Source organism: Colossoma macropomum, unplaced genomic scaffold, assembly GCF_904425465.1.
Source record: "Colossoma macropomum unplaced genomic scaffold, Colossoma_macropomum, whole genome shotgun sequence".
Taxonomy (NCBI): domain Eukaryota; kingdom Metazoa; phylum Chordata; class Actinopteri; order Characiformes; family Serrasalmidae; genus Colossoma; species Colossoma macropomum.
In genome coordinates, this window is record NW_023494799.1 from 31,777,065 (window position 1) to 31,799,378 (window position 22,314).

The 22,314-nt window shown below is 38.1% G+C and overlaps 1 protein-coding gene and 1 non-coding gene across 5 annotated transcripts in view; one reads left to right on the top strand and one right to left on the bottom strand.

The window, feature by feature from the left end:
* Positions 1-22,314, top strand: part of LOC118819477 (CLIP-associating protein 1-B) — a 90,730-nt gene that overhangs the window by 11,132 nt on the left and 57,284 nt on the right. For all 4 annotated transcript variants that reach the window (XM_036587285.1, XM_036587289.1, XM_036587290.1 and 1 more), the window contains exons 3-8: positions 10,239-10,317; positions 10,534-10,637; positions 10,848-10,939; positions 11,035-11,110; positions 13,332-13,429; positions 13,697-13,761. In XM_036587285.1, coding sequence (XP_036443178.1) covers positions 10,239-10,317; positions 10,534-10,637; positions 10,848-10,939; positions 11,035-11,110; positions 13,332-13,429; positions 13,697-13,761 — 514 coding nt within the window. The remainder of the gene's footprint in view (positions 1-10,238; positions 10,318-10,533; positions 10,638-10,847; positions 10,940-11,034; positions 11,111-13,331; positions 13,430-13,696; positions 13,762-22,314) is intronic.
* Positions 9,577-9,707, bottom strand: LOC118819589. Its single transcript, XR_005008192.1, has one exon. It is a non-coding gene; the product is annotated as a U4atac minor spliceosomal RNA (small nuclear RNA).

Below are 22,314 nucleotides of genomic sequence, written 5' to 3' on the forward strand. Positions count from 1 at the left end.
GTTTTAAATGCAAAAGCAACGTTATAATGATGAAGATATGAATGACAGTAATAAATAATTCACTTACACTCTGAGGTCCTTCACCAAGCCAGCAGAGAGGTCTCCAAATCCCCTCCAAAACTTACTTAGTGTATTTGTAATCTAAGGAGCTGCAATGAGATGCAAACATTAACCACTGTTAGCTTTACACTCACATAACATTGGAGTCCCTATTACTGGGCTAATGGAAATTTGAATTACCTTAGCGGTGGCATGTAGGGACTGAATCTGCCTCTCTGCATAAATAAATTTCAAACGTGCAACATGTACAGTCTCACTGTACTGTGCTAATGACACAGAGACCACACCCCTTACAACAACACCTAAACAGTGCTAATCGTAGTTATTACAATTGAAAATCAGCGCCTAGAAAATGACATTTTCTCCACAGAGGAGTAAATGAGAGGGTAAAACGCAAAACACAAATACTGATTTAAGGTGTTGTTTATACTCTTCACACTTTTTGAGTGAGCACTAAGATATTATTTTTATTTGAAAAAAGCAGTCCTTTAAAAGTCTGTCAAAGCTGAACTTCAAAGTAAAAGCAACATGCAGATACAGAATCATGCGCACTTCCTTTTCTATATATACCTAAACATTTTATCTCAACAAGCTTCGAATAGTGTACATATCTAAAATGCAAATTGCATTGCTGCGAATTAAAATGAAACGCCTAAAAATAATTTTGGGTGAAAATTACAGTAAAGAAAGACCAGTTTCATCCTCTGATGCCACCTATCAGTGTTGCATGTTTAAAAATGAAACTTAAGCAGGAGGGCATTGACATTGGCAGTGGCAGTGCAAACAAAGTGATGTTTTTGCATGATTATTTAACTATGTTTGCAAGTGAATAGTCCTGCACATATGAATCTTTCTCACTCGTGATGAGGGTAAATCTATGGCGACGAGTATTTTGAAGAGATATTCTGAGCTTGGCCATGTTTTGAACCAGTGTTGCTTATATCCGTCTATGCCCTTGTGTGGGTTGTAGAGTCCTAAACATGAAACCCTTCTCTGCTGATCGCACCAGTAGAGTGAGTGATTCAGCCCAGAGATATGAAACAAGCTAAATAAAGCCTATTCACAGTCTCAGGAAGTCCAAGGCCGGGGTAGGGGGCAAAGCTAATTGTGAAAACTTCAAAAACTGTTGGTGTAAGTGACGTGCGTGGGGCAGTGTTGTTAAATAGACATAAAGCAGTGTGGGCTGATTTGTGGAAGTTTATGTCTTCTGGAGGTCTTTGTTAATTGTTATTACATATTATCTTGCAAAACTGGTACTGCAGGAGGGTATGATATGCAAATGAGCCTTCTAACCAATCACAAAATTCTTGATTGTGTGCTGCGAGCATCCTGACAAATCATAGACCTTCTTGACAACTGTCTGTGACTCTTTTCACAAATACACGTTGATCACAGTAGTGCAGGCCAGTGTTCAACATCTTCCAGGGTTCACAAAATGTGTTTCAATACAGGGCTGTCACTATTGATTGTCTTAGTAATCAAGTAATCTGCAGATTATTTTGACCATTAATAGAGTTGTAGAGTTTTTAAATAAAACCAATAATAATAGAATTAATTGAAATATAAAACAAACTATGAACAGCTTTTCAAAGATTCCAGAATATGTTACTGGAAAACCATAAACAAGGAAGCCTTTAAAAAGACTTAATTCAGCAAAAACTACACAGAATTTAGCATATTGGAAAAAATGAAATAGAAAATGTTCAAAGGTTATGACACAGTTTTTGATCATATTTAATTATGTAGTTGTTTATTTTCAGAAATAATAATTTCATAAATAATTAATTATTATTATTTAATAATTTAATTATTAAAAGAAGACCCCCATTTGACATGCCTGCTCTATAGAGAGAAACAATTACTGTTTATTTGTTGACACATTTTATACTTTATATATATATATATATATATATATATATATATATATATATATATATAAATGGGGGTGTCAGTCACACAGTTTCTTACTATAAGAGAGACGTGGTTTGGGCTAATTAAAATATGTGTTATTGTCATGCGCAATAATAACTAAGCCAAGCCAATTAATCAAGAAGGTCAATTTTAATTGATCTTTTTTTTTGATGATTTTAGAATTACTGTATTTTGCCAAGTATGTTGCACATATGAAGAATACATACGGCACACATACGACATGTAACGTATTAAATACAGACTAAAACAGTTGCATTCAAATGTTTAAACACCCCCAGTCAAATGACATGTTTTGTTGGTTTTCTGAGTGAAAATAAGTTAACGTCCTCTACAAAGAACAAACTCAGATATGACATTTTTAACATACTGGAAAAATCTAGATAATATAAAATTTACTATAACTTTTGCATAAGCCGTATTTTATGTTTTATTATTTCAAATGTGTAAAATTAAGCAACTAAACAGTAATTTTGCATCAAAATGTGCAGAAGTGTGTTCTCTGTAGAGGAAATGTTAACATATTGTCATTTAGAAAATCAACACAGCATGTCATTTGACATTTGTGCTCAAATAACTCAGTAACTAAGTGATTGAATATGTTTATGTGTGTGTGTGTGTGTATATATATATATATATATGTGTATATACATACACACAGATATGTATATATCTGTATATATATATACAAATGTGCAAAATCTTTACGTATAAACTTAATTTGGTACTTGCATTTAATGGAATAATCATGATAGCCTTATTCTAATATATCACAGTGCATATGGCTGTTATAGGTTGCAGCAATAGTATTGCAATATGGTGCTTTGTCTATACTTCAGTCCTAATCCATACACAGTGAGTTGGGCCACAGTTTGGGTTGCAGGCTGAAAATTACTTCAGCATTTTTGTGCTTGGAGTCAGTAAGGCCCGTAAGAAGGGGAGGTCTGTTTTTATGAGTGTGTGAGATTCTTTAAGGGTCAGGAAGAGGAAGATTAACCTCTGATTTCCCTCTGCTGGCCCCTGTCCTTTGTGTTTCCCTGCTCTCTGCCTCAGACAGTCCAGCTACCCTCAGGGTTTCTGTGGGAAAACAGCTTTATGTACTGCTTCATAGACATAGAGAGGGGGAAATCAGGATTAGCCAATAGCAGAAATGTTCAACTGACCTCATACTCATTAAAGACTTGATTTGATGCTGGATATTTCATGTGTTAAAAATGTCTTGATACTACAGAGCTTTAATTATATACTTGATATATTGTTTTATTATTACTTTTTGTGGCGTCATTTTCAATGTTGCCTGTAATTGTCGGTTACCTATCTGTTTTGCATTGCTGTGGAGCCAACATGAACAAATCCATCAATCCATCCATCTGTTAATCAAGCAACTTGAAAAATGCCAATTTAAATGTGGGAGTGTATGTAGCAAAAGCCCCGCCCCTTTCCCATCCACTTGACTCTGACAGGATGCACCCATATGCCTTGTTTTGGTCATTGACGATGGTTTCCACAAATGTTTCCACAGCAATTTCAATGCTGTATAGAAATCATTACCCTCTTAAAGGGGAATTCCTCTGATTTCTGCATAATTCAGTTGTTGAGATGTGAACGAAGTCTTTACATCTGGTTTGATGTGAAATAGTTCATTGTAGAGAAACTTGCCAACTCAGATTTCTTTACAGTGGTGGTGATATGGACCAGAGGTGGCAACGTCCACAACGCACATATAGTCATTTTATTTACTATCCAAAGCAACTAGTGACTCTACACATCAGTTTTTTTATGTAATATAATTTTTTATAATGTTGCTTTTAGAGGCATTAAATGCTTCAGATGTCTAGTTACTATCACCACCACTGTGAACAATTCTGACTCAGTAAGTTAATCTACAACAGAGCTTTTCAAATCAAATCACTCTTTATCGCTTTGTGTACATTTCAGTGAAAAGGCCTACTAAAAAATGAAGTGCAGCTAAAATAGTGCTGTTTCATCACTATAGCACAACAGTGATGTACCAAATTGAAAGCACACATCCGGCAATGATAAAACAGACAAAAGTACAAGACAAGGATGAGGTTGACGCCGATGGCTTTTAATAGCTACTGAGGTAGACTGAGCTAAAGCTGCCCCGGTCATGGGAATTATGTTCGTTTTAAGTAGCTGCTAATGTGTGGGAAATATAACTTAGAAATTTAGGATATAGACGTTTCAGTAGCTCATTGTGTATTCCTGTCTTTTTTTGTATTTGATCATACAATCATTACATACAGTTGTATGTAAAAGTTTGGGCGCCCCTGGTCAAATGAGATGCTAGTAGACGTCCTCTACACAACATGTGTCAGGCTCCAGTCCCCACTGGCCAAAACACTGCAGTCTTCAGCACACTACTTCATTAAACATACCTGATTCAGCTCATAAGCTAATTAGCAAGGTCTTCATGAACTGAATTCAGAGCATTAGATGAGGGTAAACGCAAATCTCCGCAGCACTTTGGCCCGGAAGGTCCCTGTTTTGACATGCCTGCTCTACAGAGAACAAACTTCTGCACATTTTAATGCACAATTACTGTTTATTTGTTGAATTAAACGTATTGGGGGGAAAATGAAACATCAGATTTGGCCTGTGCAAAGGTTAGGACAGATTTTATATTTTATATTTTTTCAATATATTGAACTCAGCAAAAAAGACAAATTGGACCGTAAAGGTTGCAGAAAAATCTCATATTTGTGTTATCTTATTTTTATGAAACATTCAGACTTCGGCGTATATCTGTATTGTTGTCAACCTTTTGGTTTAAACAAAACTGGGTTCTTGGGTTTAATAAAGTTTCTGGGCTGTTTGCTTCATATACAGGCTTGTGCTTGGCCCTACATCTCAATGCTGCATTCTGTGGTTTAAAGAAGGAAAACTTTTTAATGTCTCAGTTCATTAATACAGAATTCAGTTGTTATGTACACTCATATATGTGTATGTAACATATTTCACAGTGGCTTCGAATGTGGTTTAGCTAATCAGATCCAGAACCAGCTAGCGATGTGTTTTATGATAAAGTTGCTTTCTCCAAATTCAGCTTGCTGATTTATGATTACCCTGTTGGACAAGCACTGTAGACGAGCATATCTTGTCACCACCAAAACCAGTGTGCGTTGTGTTTTAGATGCTGGTACACTGGTCAACCAGCATGACCATGCAAGGTGACCAGCTAATCCAGCACCAGACTAGCACAAACCAGCTTAGACCATCTTAGAATGCATGCTTTTTCCAGCAGAGTAATAGCCTTACTTAGAGGTAGGGCATACACCATATTGTGTGTAAAGTTGTATATGGAGAAAAGTACACTTAATTTGGACGAATTTTATAAACACTTTTTATTTTATGGTTTTAACTTTGAGTTTATTTCACAACTCTGATGGTTTGTATGCAGTGTGCAAAGTTTGACTTAGATGTTGTGTAATGCTTTATCTGTTCGGACCTATCCTTGTGTATGGTGTGTGTGTGTGTGTGTGTGTGTGTGTGTGTGTGTGTGTGTGTGTGTGTGTGTGTGTGTGCTTAGTTCTCTGGCTGCAGCTGCTCTGTGTACCATGGTAGGATTTGCAGGGGAAAGCCTGCCGTATAATGACTGCGGTTGAACCCAAGTAAAAGCCTGGATGAGTTTTTTTAATTACAGCACAGCCTTAAACATGCCCTGTTTTGTAAAATGAACATTCATATTTACATGTTACTGCTTGCCTGAGATACACTGCCTTTCTGAAGTTTTGAATAACTTGTCATATTAATAGCTTTTTGTTATTTATGTATAGTAATAACATATACAGTGTAGACTAAAATATTATAAACTAGACCAGGGGTCGGCAACATGCTGCTCAGGAGCCACATGCGGCTCTTTTACTGCTCTCTTGAGGTTCCAAAGCAGAAATAGATTTGTATGTAAAAATAAAATAATCCTCCTTTGCAGTAAAATAAAGCTCTGCTGATCATTCAACACAGTTTTAACAGTAAATGGTCCTAAACACTGGAGTTATTGTAGAACTGCTAATTCACCCTTTAACCCTGAAGACTGGTGCACAGACTGCTGGTCACATAGGAGCGCAGACAACAGTCTTGCCTAGCTAGTAGCTAATGAAATGGCAAAGACAAAGATTTAAGATGAACATTGACAATTTAGAGATAAAGGGACAGACTTATTTGCATTTATAATCACTCCAGCTGCTTTCCTGGTACGTTTAATCTGCAAGAGAAACGGTCAAACACTAAAAAGTTGCTGAAGTCCTCGTTCACCAGCTCCTTATTCAGATTTTCCTGATACACCTTAAATGGTGCAGCAGTTAGCTACATTCTAGTGCCTCAGGCACCGTTTTAAGGTGGAACGGGAAAATTCAAACCAGAGACGGGCAAATGAGGAGCTGACTTAAGCCTAATAAAAAGTTGAAAGTTGAGTGACATTTTAGTAGAAGCTAGTTTAGTTTTGAGGAAAAAGTTCCTGTCAGAGATGCGAGAAAAGCAGCTATAGCTGAGCTAAAGCTTAAAGCAGAGAAAAGTAAGTCTGCAATTTCATTTATATTATATTTTTTGGCCTGTAGAAATACATTAGCACATACTGAGACATATTTACAGCCAAAATCGTACTTCAGTAAAATGAGCATTAAATGCCGTGGTTCCCTTGGTGTTTTGATTTTTGTTGAAACGGGATAAAATGGCTCTTCTTAATATTTGGGTTGCCGACCCCTGAACTAGACCAAAAGAAATTTTAGATAGCATTTTGTGAACAACAAGATCACTTATATAATCTCCATAGAAAGCTTTGCCAATAGAATAGCATGCTGAGGGGCAGCCATACATGAGCCTGAGATCACCACACCCAGTGCCAAGTGTAGGCTAGAGGGATATAAAGCCCCCCAGCATTGGGCTGTGAAGAGAAACTGTATTTTCTGGAGTGATGGAGCTCAATGCTGTAGTGATCCAGATCTAATCACCCAACATCTGTATCTGACCTCAGTAATGCTCTTACAGGCAGCAATCAGATCCTCACAGCAACCTTCCAACATGTAGTCCAAAGCATTTCCAGAAAAGAAGAGGCTGTTACTGCAGCAAAAGAGCAACAGACTCCCTATTAATACCTTTCATTTCTGAAGAAACGTTGGGTGAGCTGGTTTCTACAGGGCCTTGGGCATGTATTCTGCAACCAACATGGTTTTATGTTACTGAAAATATTGTAAACTTCTGAATGGTAATGTATTTTGCTGATTTGCAGATTGAACCTGATGATAAAAAGCCCCATGTTAGGCCGTCGAGGCTGAATCACACTGTAAAGTGAAGGTATCAGTTGCAGTCACCTCCCTTTTGAGGCATTCAGTCCTCATTTCGTAGAACCTGTCTCAAAACGCCTGAGCTGAACCCGCCAATCAGAGCTCTTCTTCCACAGCTGGCCTGGAAACCCAGCCGCCTCCAACGAGAGTAATCACCCCACATGCTGTAATGAGGACAGGAGTCCCGCTGCAGCTCTGCCCCAGCTTATTTTACCACACACACACCCCCACCCATCAACCAACACACATACTGGCACTGGAGGAGGGGGTGTGGTGGATTAGCCACATGCTAATTGTTAACATGTGAATATGGGTAAATATCAGTTGTTGTGAAGAGTACAAGCAGCAGCTACAGCTATAGTTTGACTGAACACCAAATTTACATGACTTTCCTTTTGGCCTAAATATAATCAGTTAGCCAAGACATGTTTGATGTCTGAGGTTTGCATCTTGTGCTGGAGCTACAAGGCTAATGTAGCTAACAAGTGTACTCATGCTTTAGCATTGTGCAAACTTAAATGCCTAAATCATCACACACTTACCTCAAACCATGCTGAGTTGGTAAATACTCTCAGATAGACAAACTTATGCGGTTTTACACTGTATGACATACTATTATCTATATAAATGAATGAAAGTACATTGCTAAAAACACTAGCAGGAGCGAGCTTGAAGCCTGTACTTTTGACCATTTTAGGGCAAAAATAATTGAGATGACTTAACAGTTCAATACAGGTTGAAGCAAATGTGTGATGATTTAGGCTAAAGATAGCTAATCGATGAGGTATAAGCTTTCAGTCCTTGTTAGCTACGTTAGCCTCAAAGCTCAAACTAAGGAAGTGAACCTAAGATAACACTTTATTAATCCCCAAACGGACGTGTTTTAGCAAGAAGACAAACAGACACACACACACACACACACACATATATATATATATATATATATATATATATATATAATATGTGTGTGTGTGTGTGTGTGTGTGTACAGGATACGTACATTCAGGGTAAAAATCTCTTTACAATGTAAGATTTTATACTTTAGATCAGGGGTGTACAACTCCGGTCCTAGAGGGCTGGTGTCCAGCACACTTTGGTGACTTACATACTAAGACACACCTGATTGCATTTATCTGTTAATTGGCAGGTTTAGTGGGTGCGTTTAAGTAGGGAAACCTCCAAACGGTGCTGGACACTGGCCCTCCAGGACTGGAGTTGTGCACCCCTGCTTTACATACTTTACAGAGTGTTATGGCAGCCCGAAAGTGCTAGGAGGGTCCAAGCGTGGTTGCAAGCTCATTCTGTGCAGCATGTGTTGCATTGTAAATGTTTATGGTGTACAGATGCAGCTCTTTCAGCCATGTGAGCGATGAGGCCTGTAGTTCAGGCTAGCCAGGCTAATGCTACATTCAATCATAGGAGGAAAAGGAAGCTCAACAGAACTGCTGGCCTATGATCAAGACTGCTTGTGTGGAGGGGTCGACACTGCCTTTTGCCCCTGGCCACAACATTTCACACTTAGGCCACTGGAGATTATTATTTCTTGCTTTTAACAGACGTGTTTGGTCGGACATGGAATACTGATTTCTGTCATGGAAGACTGATTTTGTCGCTGTTAACTGTAATCACTGCAATGGCTAACATGCCAGTGTGGTGACTGTGGCTGTTCCTCCATTTGGCATCATTATGTATTGGTTGAAGTTGGCTAGTATCACTCTGTGTAAAAGGTCTTCATAAAAACAGTGTTAAACAAGCTGGTGTTACCAAGAGGCTATCGCTGAAATAGCTTAACAGTACCCAATGAAGTAACCTAGACAGGATGACAACAGGATGGACCAGATCAGCAGGGGATACTATCTAATGTTATTAATTAAGTTAATTAAGTCTTATTAATTTTAAAAAATCCAGTTTTCAAAACTTAACACATCTGAGAAGTTTTAGAACTAAAGCATTCTTTGCTCATTGTGAATACAGTGTACAACAAATGTGTTTCTATTATTCTGGCCACAAGATCAACTTGCTTGAGTGGCCAGTGCCTGTCTGCCCCTGCTTTGTTCATACTAATCAGTGTCAAAATCATATTGACAATGTACCACCAGCTTTGTAAAAAAACTTAACATGGTAAGTTCAGCCAATGCACAAACTGCAGACTCACTTCCAGTGAGACGATCTGTGACTGTGCCCTCCAAATGTGGTATTTAGTCAGCGCAATAATCGAATGTACCGCTAGAGGGAGCTGTTACTCCAAATATATTATTATTCTTTCTTTTACAAGCGAGGCGGAGGTTCCAAAAATTGCACCGTAGCCTGAACAGAAACGCTCAGGTGATGCTTGATGTGTTGGTAAGGTGTCAGCAGGGATGCTCTCACTATTCGTTCATTGACCACCCCAATCCACCCCCAGACAAGGAAGGTTGAGGTTGGGCGCGTCGGGATGGGCGCCTTATAAAATCCTATTAGAAAATACATCATGGTGACTAATGACCTTACATGTTGCTCAATCTTTCTTTATACAGTGCATGTTAAATGGTACAAATAACAGTTTTCAGGTGTTACTTTTAAAATTCCACAAACGAGTATTAAAATAAAAGAGAATAAGTTCAGAGTTTGGGCATTACCCATGATGCTTTGCTGTACCTAATTTGCATGTTGTTGTTGAACTGTCCAGCAGCCTTTCTTGGCCTGTTTATTGAGTAAAATGTGGAAAAATAGTGTTTACTTCTTGCATATGTTGTGGAAACTTAACTTTTGGCTGTTTTATTTTATTTATATAATTAATTATTTTATTTATTTTTGGGATTTTTGTGGCAACAACTACGTTTGTTACATTATTCACTTACTTGTTTACTTATTTACCTAATTTATTCACTTAACTTGAATAATGTGTATGTATGTAAGTATGTATGTATTTATTTATTTATTTATTTTCATGTCTTTCTTTTTCAGGTGGCCCTTTTGGGAATGGACATTGTGTCAGCTTTAGTAACAAGGTTACAGACTCGCTTTAAGACACAAATTGGAACAGGTAAAATCATTTTGATTGTTTTAAACTATATTTTTGGGCAGTTTTGCAGATAAAGGACTAGCGTTCATTGTTTATAGAATCTCTTGGCTGAATAGTGTGGTAGTCAACTGTTGAGAGATAAAGGACCAGCCATTCACACCTTCTCTCAGGCTGATGGCTTATATGCAGCAGTTCACGGGAGGAGAATAAGTGACCTTTTTCTCTCTTTGTCTCCAGTCCTGCCTAGTTTAACAGACCGTTTAGGTGATGCCAAAGACCAAGTACGAGACCAAGCCCAGACTCTGCTGCTAAAAATAATGGACCAAGCTGCCAATCCACAGGTATGCACTCATGTTCTTGTAAATCAAATTGTGCAGGTCAGTCAGTCTCTGACACTGACCTCATGAAGGACTGCATAATTTGTTTATGAGTTGAATTTGAAGGGTTAGAACAATTTTGACTCATCAGCACTGAACTGTGTGCAGTGTAGTGCAGGAATCCATTGGAGCTGTATCATGCTTTAAAACTTTCACTTTGCACCTTTTTTGCAGTACGTATGGGACCGAATGTTAGGAGGTTTCAAACACAAGAACAACAGGACCAGAGAAGCTGTTTGTTTTTGCCTTATTTCCACATTAAACATGTATGTACTGACCAGTCTCCATTATATCGTCTTAATTAAACTGCTTTAAAAGGATTTTGCTTATTCTTGTTTTTCCTCTTTGCTCATTTCTTCAGATATGGAGCTCAAGGTTTAACTTTAAGCAAGATTGTACCCCACATATGTAATCTACTAGGAGACCCCACAAGTCAGGTGAGCACACCCCCACTTTAGCATGTGCTTTTTAGTTCGGGTTTTTTGAGTGTTTGCGGAAGTAAGATTTTTCAAATCGTGGTCTTGGGAGCCACCTAGTGGTTGTTAAAGGTACTGCATGTAAAAAAATATCTACAAGAGGAGTATTCTCTCTGGTCAAGCAGACTGTTTGGTGATTTCCATGCTCAGACACACCCACTAAATCTACCAGTTAACTGATGAGTTGAACGAGGTGTGTTTCAGCAGGGATACATACAAAACTGTGGTGATTGAACAACCCTTTGTATGTGCCGTATAAGCCCACTTGCGTTTTGAATGTAAAATATGTTTAAAAATATTGTATTTCTTAAAAAATACTGGAAATCTCATCCAATAAACACACATGTAGTCTGCTTCAGTGTTTTCAGATAATCGTGTTACTGTGGAAGAAGCATCCTGAATATATGGGAAAGTTGTTTTAAAGCTGGTCTAGCAAAGAAGCATTTTTCAGAATGGTGTGATACAAAGAAGAGAAATCTTGATACTATTCACAAAATACAGAGATTATTAAAGAAACACTGAGGGACACTGTTCAACAGTGTTCCTCAAGATGTATGAATTTTAATCCAGATTGAAGTCAGAAGTCACATGATTACGACAGCCTGGACAGTTTAGGCTGTTTCTTGAAACAATATAAAAAAATGATCGTTTTTCTATTTTTTTTATATTAGTTGTTATTCACAGGGTGGATTTATAGGGCTTGTAGCTGTGCACATACTTTGTGGTTGGATGATTAGCCAAATTAATAAAATTAGCCAGTAACTTCTCTCCCACGCAGGAGAGCAGAGTTCAGTTCCAGCGCAGAGGAGCACTCATTAGGATTCTAACAGTTTGTGGTGGTGTTGTAATAATATCTAATGTAGTTTGATCTGTTGTGTCATCGCTGCTCTAACATTGTGTTTTTCGCGTTGAATAATTGAAAATATGATTCATCATACAGATCTAATACACGGTTATCAGGGCTATTTGTACACCTTTCAAAAACACCTTTCTGTTGCTGTGCACTTGATAAAAACCCTTTTTAGAAAATATGAATAAGAAGATAGGGCCAGTATTTTATTGTTTTTTATTAGGGAGAGTAATCTATGTATTTTTAATTTGTTTAATAAAACATTAATGTCAGATTCAGCTAATTGAAATCATAATGGACCAACTAATCGAATATGAAAGTCATTAGTTGCAACCCTACTTCGAACTCCTCCTAGGAGAAGTTCTCATAACATTTTTATGTTCTGCATCTCAAGTAGTTAAACAATATAGAAAGTAAGTTTCTTTACTCAGGTACCCAGCTATCTGGAACTTTTTCCATCAGACAGTCCCACCAGGCATTTTCTCTTCTTAGGCTCCCAGTAATGGATGGCTGTGGCATCAGTGGGCTTCAAACTCACAACCTCCTGGCCGGACTGACTGCTTAGTCAAAAGCACCACTTGCAAGCTTCTAAAATTACTCAGATTAGTGTCCTAAATGTTTAAAGCACTTTACAAATGTGCTGTTTTTAACTTTAAATACTAATGTAGTAACATGGTGCAATGATCTAACACGTCAGGAGTTTGTGAGTTTAAACCCCAGTGATCTCACAGCTGTGTATTTTTTTAAAATATTAGCAGTTATTCACAGAGTGGGCTTAAATGGGAAGCTGTCATTCTTAATGCCTGATGTGTTTTTACAGGCCTGTAGTTCAGGGTGTAGAAGTTTTTATGCTGTGCACATGTTTTGCACTTGGATGTTTAGCCAAGTGGTTAAGTAACTTCTCACTTGCAAGCTTCTAAAATTACTCTGATTAGTGTTCTTAAATGTTTAAAGCACTTTACAAATGTGTTGTTTTAAACTTTAAACACTAATGTAGTAACATGGTGCAATAATCTAACACTTCGGGAGTTTGTGAGTTTGAACTTCAGTGATCTCACAGCTGTGCATATCTGGAAGCCTGAGAGGGAATGCCTGGTGGGACTGTGTGAGTCCTAACTAGTGGAACAACTGAGTAAAACACAAAATTATATATTGTTTACTTAGAAATATTAGTTAGTGGAACTTTTGGCTAATCTAAGATGTTTGAGCCTCAAGTTGAATTAACTTAATAAAATCAGTGTAATCAGTTACCTTATAATTTAACATTTTTGCAGTAAATCGAATCACAGTGTACAATAGCAAAATCACATACATTTTCTTTATCCACTGTAGGTTCGAGATGGTGCCATGAACTGCCTTGTGGAGATTTACAGGCATGTCGGGGAGAGGGTGCGAATGGATCTCGGGAAAAAGGGATTGCCACAATCACGGTACAGCACACATTTGGACCCTTTCATTCAGTGTGACTGTGCTTAGATATTGCAGCTGAAACAGCCGCAGGTGCATTGTAGACAACGTTATTTCTGAATGTGGCGTCAAAGCTATGTTGCAAATGCCCCTCTGAGTTAAGTTCCCCTTTTTGTGTTTTTGCATGTGACTCAAGTTCTCACTTTTACAAACTGAAGATCAGTGTTTTCACATGCTAGGTGTGACTGGGAGGGCTGAAAGGTTGTTCTTTTCTGTTTTTTTTCTTTCAGGTTGAATGTAATTTTTAGCAAATTTGACGAAGTCCAAAGATCAGGGAACATGATCCTGTCCGCAGGTGAGTGAGTACACTTGTCTGGGCGTGTCAGCCTAACAGAGCTTAAAGAAATACTCCGGTATATTTCAGTTGAATCTCCGTCTGCTGCTTCTGTATTGTGTGGTCAGCTGCCACAGATGCTGATGGCTTCTATTATTCATATGTTGAGTCAGCTGAGGTTTTCTGTTTATTTCTAAATACAAAGAAACTCAATGAAATTACATTCTGTGGTAATCGACTGTACAATACAGACGTGACTGATAGATATAGAAAAATGTTGGAGTTTTCCTTTAACTAGGACCATCAGCTCATCTCCACGTAATCACATTCGGCTGGAAAAGAATGGCCAAAGTTATCAGTGCTTACTCTGAGAAATGTGATCCACATATGGTCTCAGATCTGTTTCTCTGCAGAATTCCAGATTGATTGTCTGTTGCTTGCTGGTTATGTTCTGTTTGTTGCTTTTTAAATGGCTGCTTAATAAATCACTCTTAGCAGAGGCAAAAGATCCCCAAGGAGTCCTGTTAAGATCTGTACTGAATTTGTCCTTGTTTTTCTGGCAAACTGTACTGTGCAAAAGTCAGAGACCACTCACATCCCACTCACCCCTCTGTCTATGAAGTCCCTATATGTAAAATAGGCTGCAGAAACCACCTGTTTGGAATGAATTGCTTCTTGTGATGTCATGAAACCAATGCATATATAACAAATAACACTGAAATTATAACAAGGCATAATACAGGACAGCAAATTGGTACAGAGATCATTTACATATATCAGTCTTAAAGGCACAGTAACAAAAAACAGCCTGTTTAATTCTAAGGATTGAAGAAAGGTCGGAAAATGTTAACGTAATAACAAATTATGACATAAATGAGTATAAAAGTGTATCTTAGGGGAAAAATATAAGAAAACCATAGGAGGAATTGTGTCATTTAATAAACAATATATTGTGCAGCTCTAGTCAGGACCAGCTTTGTTCCAGGTCAGAGTGAATGACATTCACGGCCTGTGTGCTTTCTCAGCTCTGTTCTCATATATTAAGCAGCTGGGAGGACTGGTACAGTCAGCAGTGTGTTCCACTAGACAGCTGCTTTGAGCTTTGTGTGATTAATGCTGCCTTTGTCTTTCTCTTATCTTTCATTCTCTGTAGCTTCTTTATCACTTTACTTGCCTCTGGTCAATAACTTCAGAAGCCTAATTACTGCTGCACTGGGGTTTGCACTTTCATAAGAAGCTGAAGGAGAAAGATTAGACATTTAATTCACTTTCCTTCTGTAAACAGATCTGACTTATAAGGAAGTGCAAATTGTACAACTTGAGCTTCTCAGCTTGGTAACTTTCTTTGAGGAAGTATCAGTTAACTTCATTTTTTTGACCTAATGTCATACGTTTCTCAAGAATTTAGACCCTGCCATGCTACATTTGAGGGTGTGGAAAGTCTGCTGCAATAACAGCCTGTTTTTGTACTGGGATCCACTTATAAAATCTGTGTGGTTTTATGCACTAAAAACATAATTAATATTTACATGATAATTTTCCAACTTCGGTTTGAACCTTAGAATTAAACAGGCTGTATATGTTATTATACATTTAAGACTGGGACACGTAAATGATCTCTGTTCTGTCTACCGTACATTTTGTCTCATTCGAAAAGCAGTCCTGGCCAAAACACCAGCAGCTAATAATGCTTCAAAAGTTAAAGCAGTTGCAGAACACTGTTAGTATGGTATCCCAGTTGGTTGTTAAGGTGTTAAGCCATTGCTGTGCTATCCCAGGTGGTTACTAAGGTGTTGCTAAGCCATTGCTGTGGTATCCTAGGTGGTTATTAAGGTGTTAAGCCATTGCTGTGCTATCCCAGGTGGTTACTAAGTTGTTGCTAAGCCATTGCTGTGGTATCCCAGGTGGCTTTTAAGGTGTTGCTAAGCCATTGCTGCGCTATCCCAGGTGGTTACTAAGGTGTTGCTAAGCCATTGCTGTGCTATCCCAGGTGGTTGGTAATGTGTTGCTAAGTCATTGCTGACATATTCCAGGTGGATGGTAAGGTGGTGCTAGACTGTTGCTGTGGTATCCCAAGTGGCTGCTAAAGTGTGTAAAAAAATTTGGCTACAGAGTAGACGCTAACCAAGCAACTATTTGGGTATTGGCTCGACGAAGCTGCAAAATTTTGTGGTTCTAGCTTGAAAGGTGTAGGAGGAGTAGCGTTGCAAATTTTTAAATATAGAATAATAACAAGCCTGCTTAATGAATTCAAAACAGGATGTTTTTTGCAGCTTAGTTTCCATATATGGACTAAGTTTCTATATATAGACATATCGAGAGACTGAAACTTTAAAAAGGTTTTTTTGTTAAAATCGAAAGAAGTCAAGAGTCAGTTTTTTTGACCACGTCTTACATCTTTACATATTAATCTCACATGCACAGGCACAAGAAGGTCTGCCATGTTTAAGTCTGAAATGCAAACATAGCATTATACTGATGAAAATACGATGACGGTAGAAGCTAATTTGCTAACAGACTCGGAAAATACATATTTTACCAAGTTTTGAATAAGTTCTCTTTAAATATGCTTTCAACGTGCTCACAATCATCAGATTCATCCGGCTCAAAGCACAATCAATGTTTCAAAATGTTCTTTCACACGTTGCTCGCAATTGCATATTTCCACCAGAGGGGTCTCCAAATTCCCATAACTTACATAGTGCAACTCATATACTTAAAAAACAGCGTTTCCTATAATATTGTCCAGTAACAAAAACACTTCTAAATGATAAAGTTGGGTTGGGAAATGGCCATGGGGAAAAGAATTGACACTGTTCTTGATACATAAGACCACAAGAACATGAGGGCAACAAAAATACAAGAAAAAATGTAGGATATTAGAGGTAAACAGGACACAAAGGCTAAGTGAGAGTCCACTGCACACATCAAAGACCTCGCCAGCACGCAGACTTCACTAGAATACCAATTGTCCACAAAAGACTCCTCTGTGGTGTAGGTCAAATAGAAGGATTAAGGGCAAATGAGAGACAGAAACACAGAGGGAGAGAGAGAGAGAGAGAGAGAGAGAGTCAGGAGTGAGGGAATGGAATTGAGGTGAAATCGTTGAGTAGGCTAGAGGGAGCTGCTGCAGCCTTTTTTTGGAGAGCGCTAGCACTTTGTGTACGCAGTCACAAGATCAGAGGGAGGGGAGGAGAGAGTGAGAGTGAGAGAGAGAGAGAGAAGGAGCAATGCAGAGTGAAGGAGCGACACTTCCACTTTGCACACGCTAATTACTGTGCTACAAACATACGCTAACTGTCCTGCTCTACACTTCAGCACACTGGATATGACCACAGGGGAAGGTAAGGCTGCAGAAAGGAGGAACACATTTTGTCTTCTTTTCTTATCTTTTCTGTTCAGTTCATGTTTTGCCAGATGATTAAGATTCTATGCATGTGGCTGCGCGCTGAGTTAAACGCACTGTTTCCATAAGGCTAATTCTGGTGTCACAGGCTGTGCTCTGTCTTCTCGCTCTCGTCTGATAACTGACCTTATTTCCATCTTTAATGAAGAAGGTGCACATTTACAGACCCCCTACCACACTAGCCACTTTATAACATGACAGCTACTTTTGCAGGTTTGTCCACAGTCCCCACTTCATTAGATTGCTGGAATAATATATTATAACGGACTGCCTGTCACTTGCACTGTGCTACACTGTTGTTACAGTTTACATCTAATTTTCACTGTATTATACGCTCTTGTTCTATATATTTATTGTAGTGTATGTAAGGATGCACCGATATGGGATTTATTCCAGGTGCTGATGCTGAACATTTATAAGCTGTAAAGGCTCGGAGTAGATCTACCTGGATTGGTATTACAGGGAAATGCAACACACCATTGTAGAGGGTAACAAATGCAGGAAAATGAGCAAAATGCAGATATTTTGAAAACGAACGTGCCTTTCACATCGAGGCCGAAATTGATGGACTGCAACGTGGCATAAAACTAATCAGCACCAACTTGATTTTGATTATAATGCTCATAATGGCTGTGGCAGATCACAAAAGCAACACACTGAGAGTAAAAATGCTGAGGTTAAGGAAAATATATGGTAGTTGTGTAAAAGGTTTGGGCACCGTGAGCAAATTACAGGTTTTGTATAGCCCCAAACACCTTCTTTGTTTCTTTCTTTCTTTCTTTCTTTCTTGTTTCTTTCATTCTTTCTTCCTTTTTTTCTTGCTTTCTCACGTTCTCCTTTCTTTTTCTTTCTTTCTTTCTTTCTTTCTTTTTCTTTCTTTCTTTCTTTCTTTTCCCTGCTTTATACTTATTTGCAGAGTTTAACATATAAACTCATAACTTATAAAATGTGGCAGAATTTTTCCATAGGCCTCTTTTTACATTTTATTTTTCCCCTAATATGTTAAACTCAGTAAATAAACAGTGATTGTGCATTAAAATGGCGTCTGTTCTAAATAGAGAATAGAGTCTTATTTTCACTTAGAAAATCAACTAAACGTGATTTGATCAGGGTGGCAAAACTTTTGCATACAATTGTAGCTGAATAGCTGGGGAGTGACAGTGAATGACAACAGAACGTGTTTTGGTGTTTCAACCACATAAAAATCGCATCATTTTGTAGCTGCTGTAAAAAGGCCTTAACTCAGCATCATCTGAATGTTGCTCATCCGCTCTTCTGGAGTCAGGGCCAGCTCTGGCCTTGGAGGCCTTTAGCAGGATTTTGCTGGTTAATGTTCCATAAAATTCTGACAGTAAGAGTTTAACCAGTGATAATGACTACCACGATCTGCCTAAATTCTATAAATGTATAACTGGCTGATTATATTGTACATTATATTGTACATATATGTTATATTAATGCTATATTTTTATTCTGTATTTAAGTATATTATTGTATTGCTGATGATTGGATGCTTGTTTGGGGTTCTAAAAAGTTACGATTTAAACTGCAGATAATCGCGGCTGTGTTAGGTTTTGGGAAGCTGCAAGTTGAACCTGCTTTGTTAGACAGACCTCAGATCCACTACTTCCACTATAACTATAAACAAAACAAATGTCATAATGTTAACACCACAAGAACAAAAAAAAACACGTTAATCTTTAACAGCTTCTCTTTTACTTTTCAGTTTTTTGGCTCTGGATGCGTACGTTCTTTTTAAGACATGATTCGCCAGTTGCTTGTTACCCCTCACTCGTGCATCTTAGACAACATAATGGTACTGTAATAAAACAGAAGTTGTTAGAGGGCCCCCTTTTGGTCACAGGACCCTAAGCAGCTGTTTATGTTGCCTATTAGAAAGAGCCGGCACTGTTTGAACAATACAGTAAATACCCCATTAAATATTGGTTTAAAAGATATTTTTAAGCAAATATCTGCCAATACTGATATGATTCAGATATCATCATGCATCCCTAGCTGTATTTGTTGATGATCTTTAAACCTAGTGTCGCCCTGATTTGTAGGCTACTTATTGTATTATATTTCAGTTTTGTACTGCACTGCCTTGGTTAATTTCACTGTGTTTATTTGTCATGGTCACCTAATGTTGACACCTGACCCTGTGGATTTGTGCTGAATAGCTCATTGCATTCTGAATATCTAAAAGAGATGTGCAAAACAATCTCTTCAGTTTTGCTAATGTGGACTTTAGCAGGTTGTTTTGTTTTTTTTATTGGTGGTTCAGCTTAATGTTATGAATTCCTCTTGAAACAGAATCTGAAGCTTCTTCTCGGTTCTCAGATGTCTTTGCCAGGGATTAAGTATTCATGATGACCTTAATATTTCAGAGTGTGCTGCCTGTGAAATATGAGCTAGACTATGGAAAACCCTCTGACGCCTGGGCTTATTATTAGGTTATTAATGTTACGATCTAGGAATTACTCAGTAACTACTATGAAACATATATATGTGATACTGTGCAGAAGTCAGAGACCCCCCCTTCATTTATTTAATTTCCAGTTAAAGGGGCTGAAATGAACTTTCAGGATGTATTTCTCAGGAGATTAGATATAAGATAATCCACTTGCTTGAGGAAGGGTAGATACAATGGACAATAAGTGAAAAATCAGGAGTTTCCAAAACTGGTTGTCATCAAGCTCCACTCCTTCTTCAGATCTGAAAAAATGCTTCTGTCCATCCATCCATGGTGTGAAGACAACTCAGCACTGTGGGTCTGAAAGGATGTGTAGCTGTTATTGAGAAAAGAAAATCAACAAAAAAGAAGAAAATTGGCACTAAAACACAGAAACTGGACATCCTGAGACTGAGGTGTGGAAAAATGTCCCTGCAAATTTCTTTGAGAAACTGAAAGCAAATCTCCTGAAGTTTTTTTCCTGAATGCTGAAAAGTGAACTTAATGACTGTCGTGACTGGAATGAAGGGTGGTCTCTGACTTTTGCACAGGACTGTATGTTATTTAGTTAAGGAGTGAAGTTTAGGTCTTTAAGCTTTAAGGGGTAACACTTTAGTGGAGCGGTTAGTAGTCAAAATTATTTTGAATCAATATTTTTTTATTATCATATTTAGCATTGTTTTACAAATTATTGCATAATAATAGTTGATGGATGAAAAGCTTTAAAATGTGCTGTGAAAGGCTGAACGTTTTCTGACAGGCGAACAGAGTGAGGTTTCTGAGAGCGGAGTGGAGAAACGAGGGAGTGTCGGCCCAAAACAAAGATTTACCCCCGAGTGCCTCTCTGATAAGGTCAGAATGTTTGGGGCGGAAATCAGCTGAATGTTTCTTTTGTCTTCTGTCCTGCACTGTCAATTAACAGGCCCTGTGTGCCGGGTGAATAGAGCGCTGACCACGTGACCAAACCATAGTCCAGAACTGAGTGACAGGCAGAAGGGCAACTTTCAGCACTATAGCACTCATACCCTGCACCCATAACGTCTTTCTTTCTTTCTTTCTTTCTTTCTTTCTTACTTTCTTACTTTCCTTCCTTCCATCCTTCTTTCCTTTTTGCTTTTTCTTTTTCCTGTTGTCCTGTTTTCTTTTCTTTTTTTCTACTTTCATGCTTGCTTGTTTTTCATTGTTATCTTTCTTTCTTTTTGCTTTTTTGCTATTTACTTTTTTCCTGCTTTCTTGCTTTTCTTTCTTTCTTTCTTTCTTGCTTGCTTGCTTGAATGCTTGCTTTTTTCCTTTTTCTCTTCTTTTTCTTTTTTTGCTTCAGTCCTATTTTTATCTCTTTATTTCTTTTCTCCCTCCATCTCTCCTTCTCTCTCTGTTTTTTCTCTCTCACCTCGCCCTCTCCCTACTCTATTTCTTGTTGTCTCTCTATGTCTCTCCCTCTTTCTATCTCCTGTACATCTTTCTCTCTGCCACCCTCTTTCTATCCCTCCGTCGTTTAATCTTCCCCTCGGCAGTAGAGTTAGGTGATTTCTGCTCTTTTGGGGGGCGTGGCTCTGTGGGTCTGTTTCGATTTCTAGCTGTGTGATTGGTTGCCTGGCAGTGAAGATCTGAAGGGATTACTGTGTTGATTGTTGCATTTCCAGCATCTTGGCATGCCTGTGTGTGTGTGAGAGCGAGAGAGCGAGAGAGTGAGAGAATATGTGGGACCTGCTGGCTCTGTGTTGCTCTTTTATTGTGCTGAGCCCACACTCGGCAGCTTTGCTCTCCAAAACCCTTTTGGTGCAGCGCTCTCTTCTTTTAGGACGGCTGTTTTCTTCTCCGTGCTCCCCTCATCATTTTCTTATTTCATAAGCTATAATGCTGGATATCTTCTGAGAGGAAAGCACATGCCTTTGATGATGTGTTTCGGATTTTGGAAGATGAAGAACTTGTATAAGACCTTAATGTTTACCAGCGTTCTGATCAGATACTACAATCCTCTGGGTCCTGTTGACTACCTGCTCTGTTACAAGCTCTGTTATAGAGTTAGTGCTGATTCAGTTAACAGTATCAATATCGGCCAGATCCCAGCAGAAAATCCTGAATTGGATATTGAATGAAGTAAGAATAACAAATCTAGAGGGAAATATTACAGGCTTGCTTGTAGCACGACATGAGTGAAGTATAGTAGGTTATGTAATAACAGAAGTGACAGGTAACCTTAACATACTTAGCTGGCTAATTACTATATTAAAATTACAATTAGGGATGCTCTATGATTTCAGATACATATTAATATCGACTGTAATTTCTTAATGATTGACAGATTTTAGATTTGGTTGATATTTCAAACCGATGTTTGATAACGTATTTATTATACTCAGAAAGAGTGAAATGTTCAGGTGATGCTGGCCTACTGTGCTAAAATCTCTACTTTTTTTAGTCCTTAATGCATTTGTGATCCTATAGAATTAGATTTTGTATTTCTCTGTAATGCTAATCCAGGTAGATGAAGTCCCAGTTTCTATATTTTATAAATGTTTATGTAACATCGTTGGCAGATATGTAAATGAAAAACATGGATTGTCAGCATCAACCCACAATTCCCAAATTGTGCATCGCTAATTTTTAAATACTCCACACTGCACACAATTGCACTTGTTCTTGTTTCATTTTGTTGTAAAATAATGAACTGTACAAAAAAGGTGATGCCTTTTTAAATGAGAGGCTCACACTG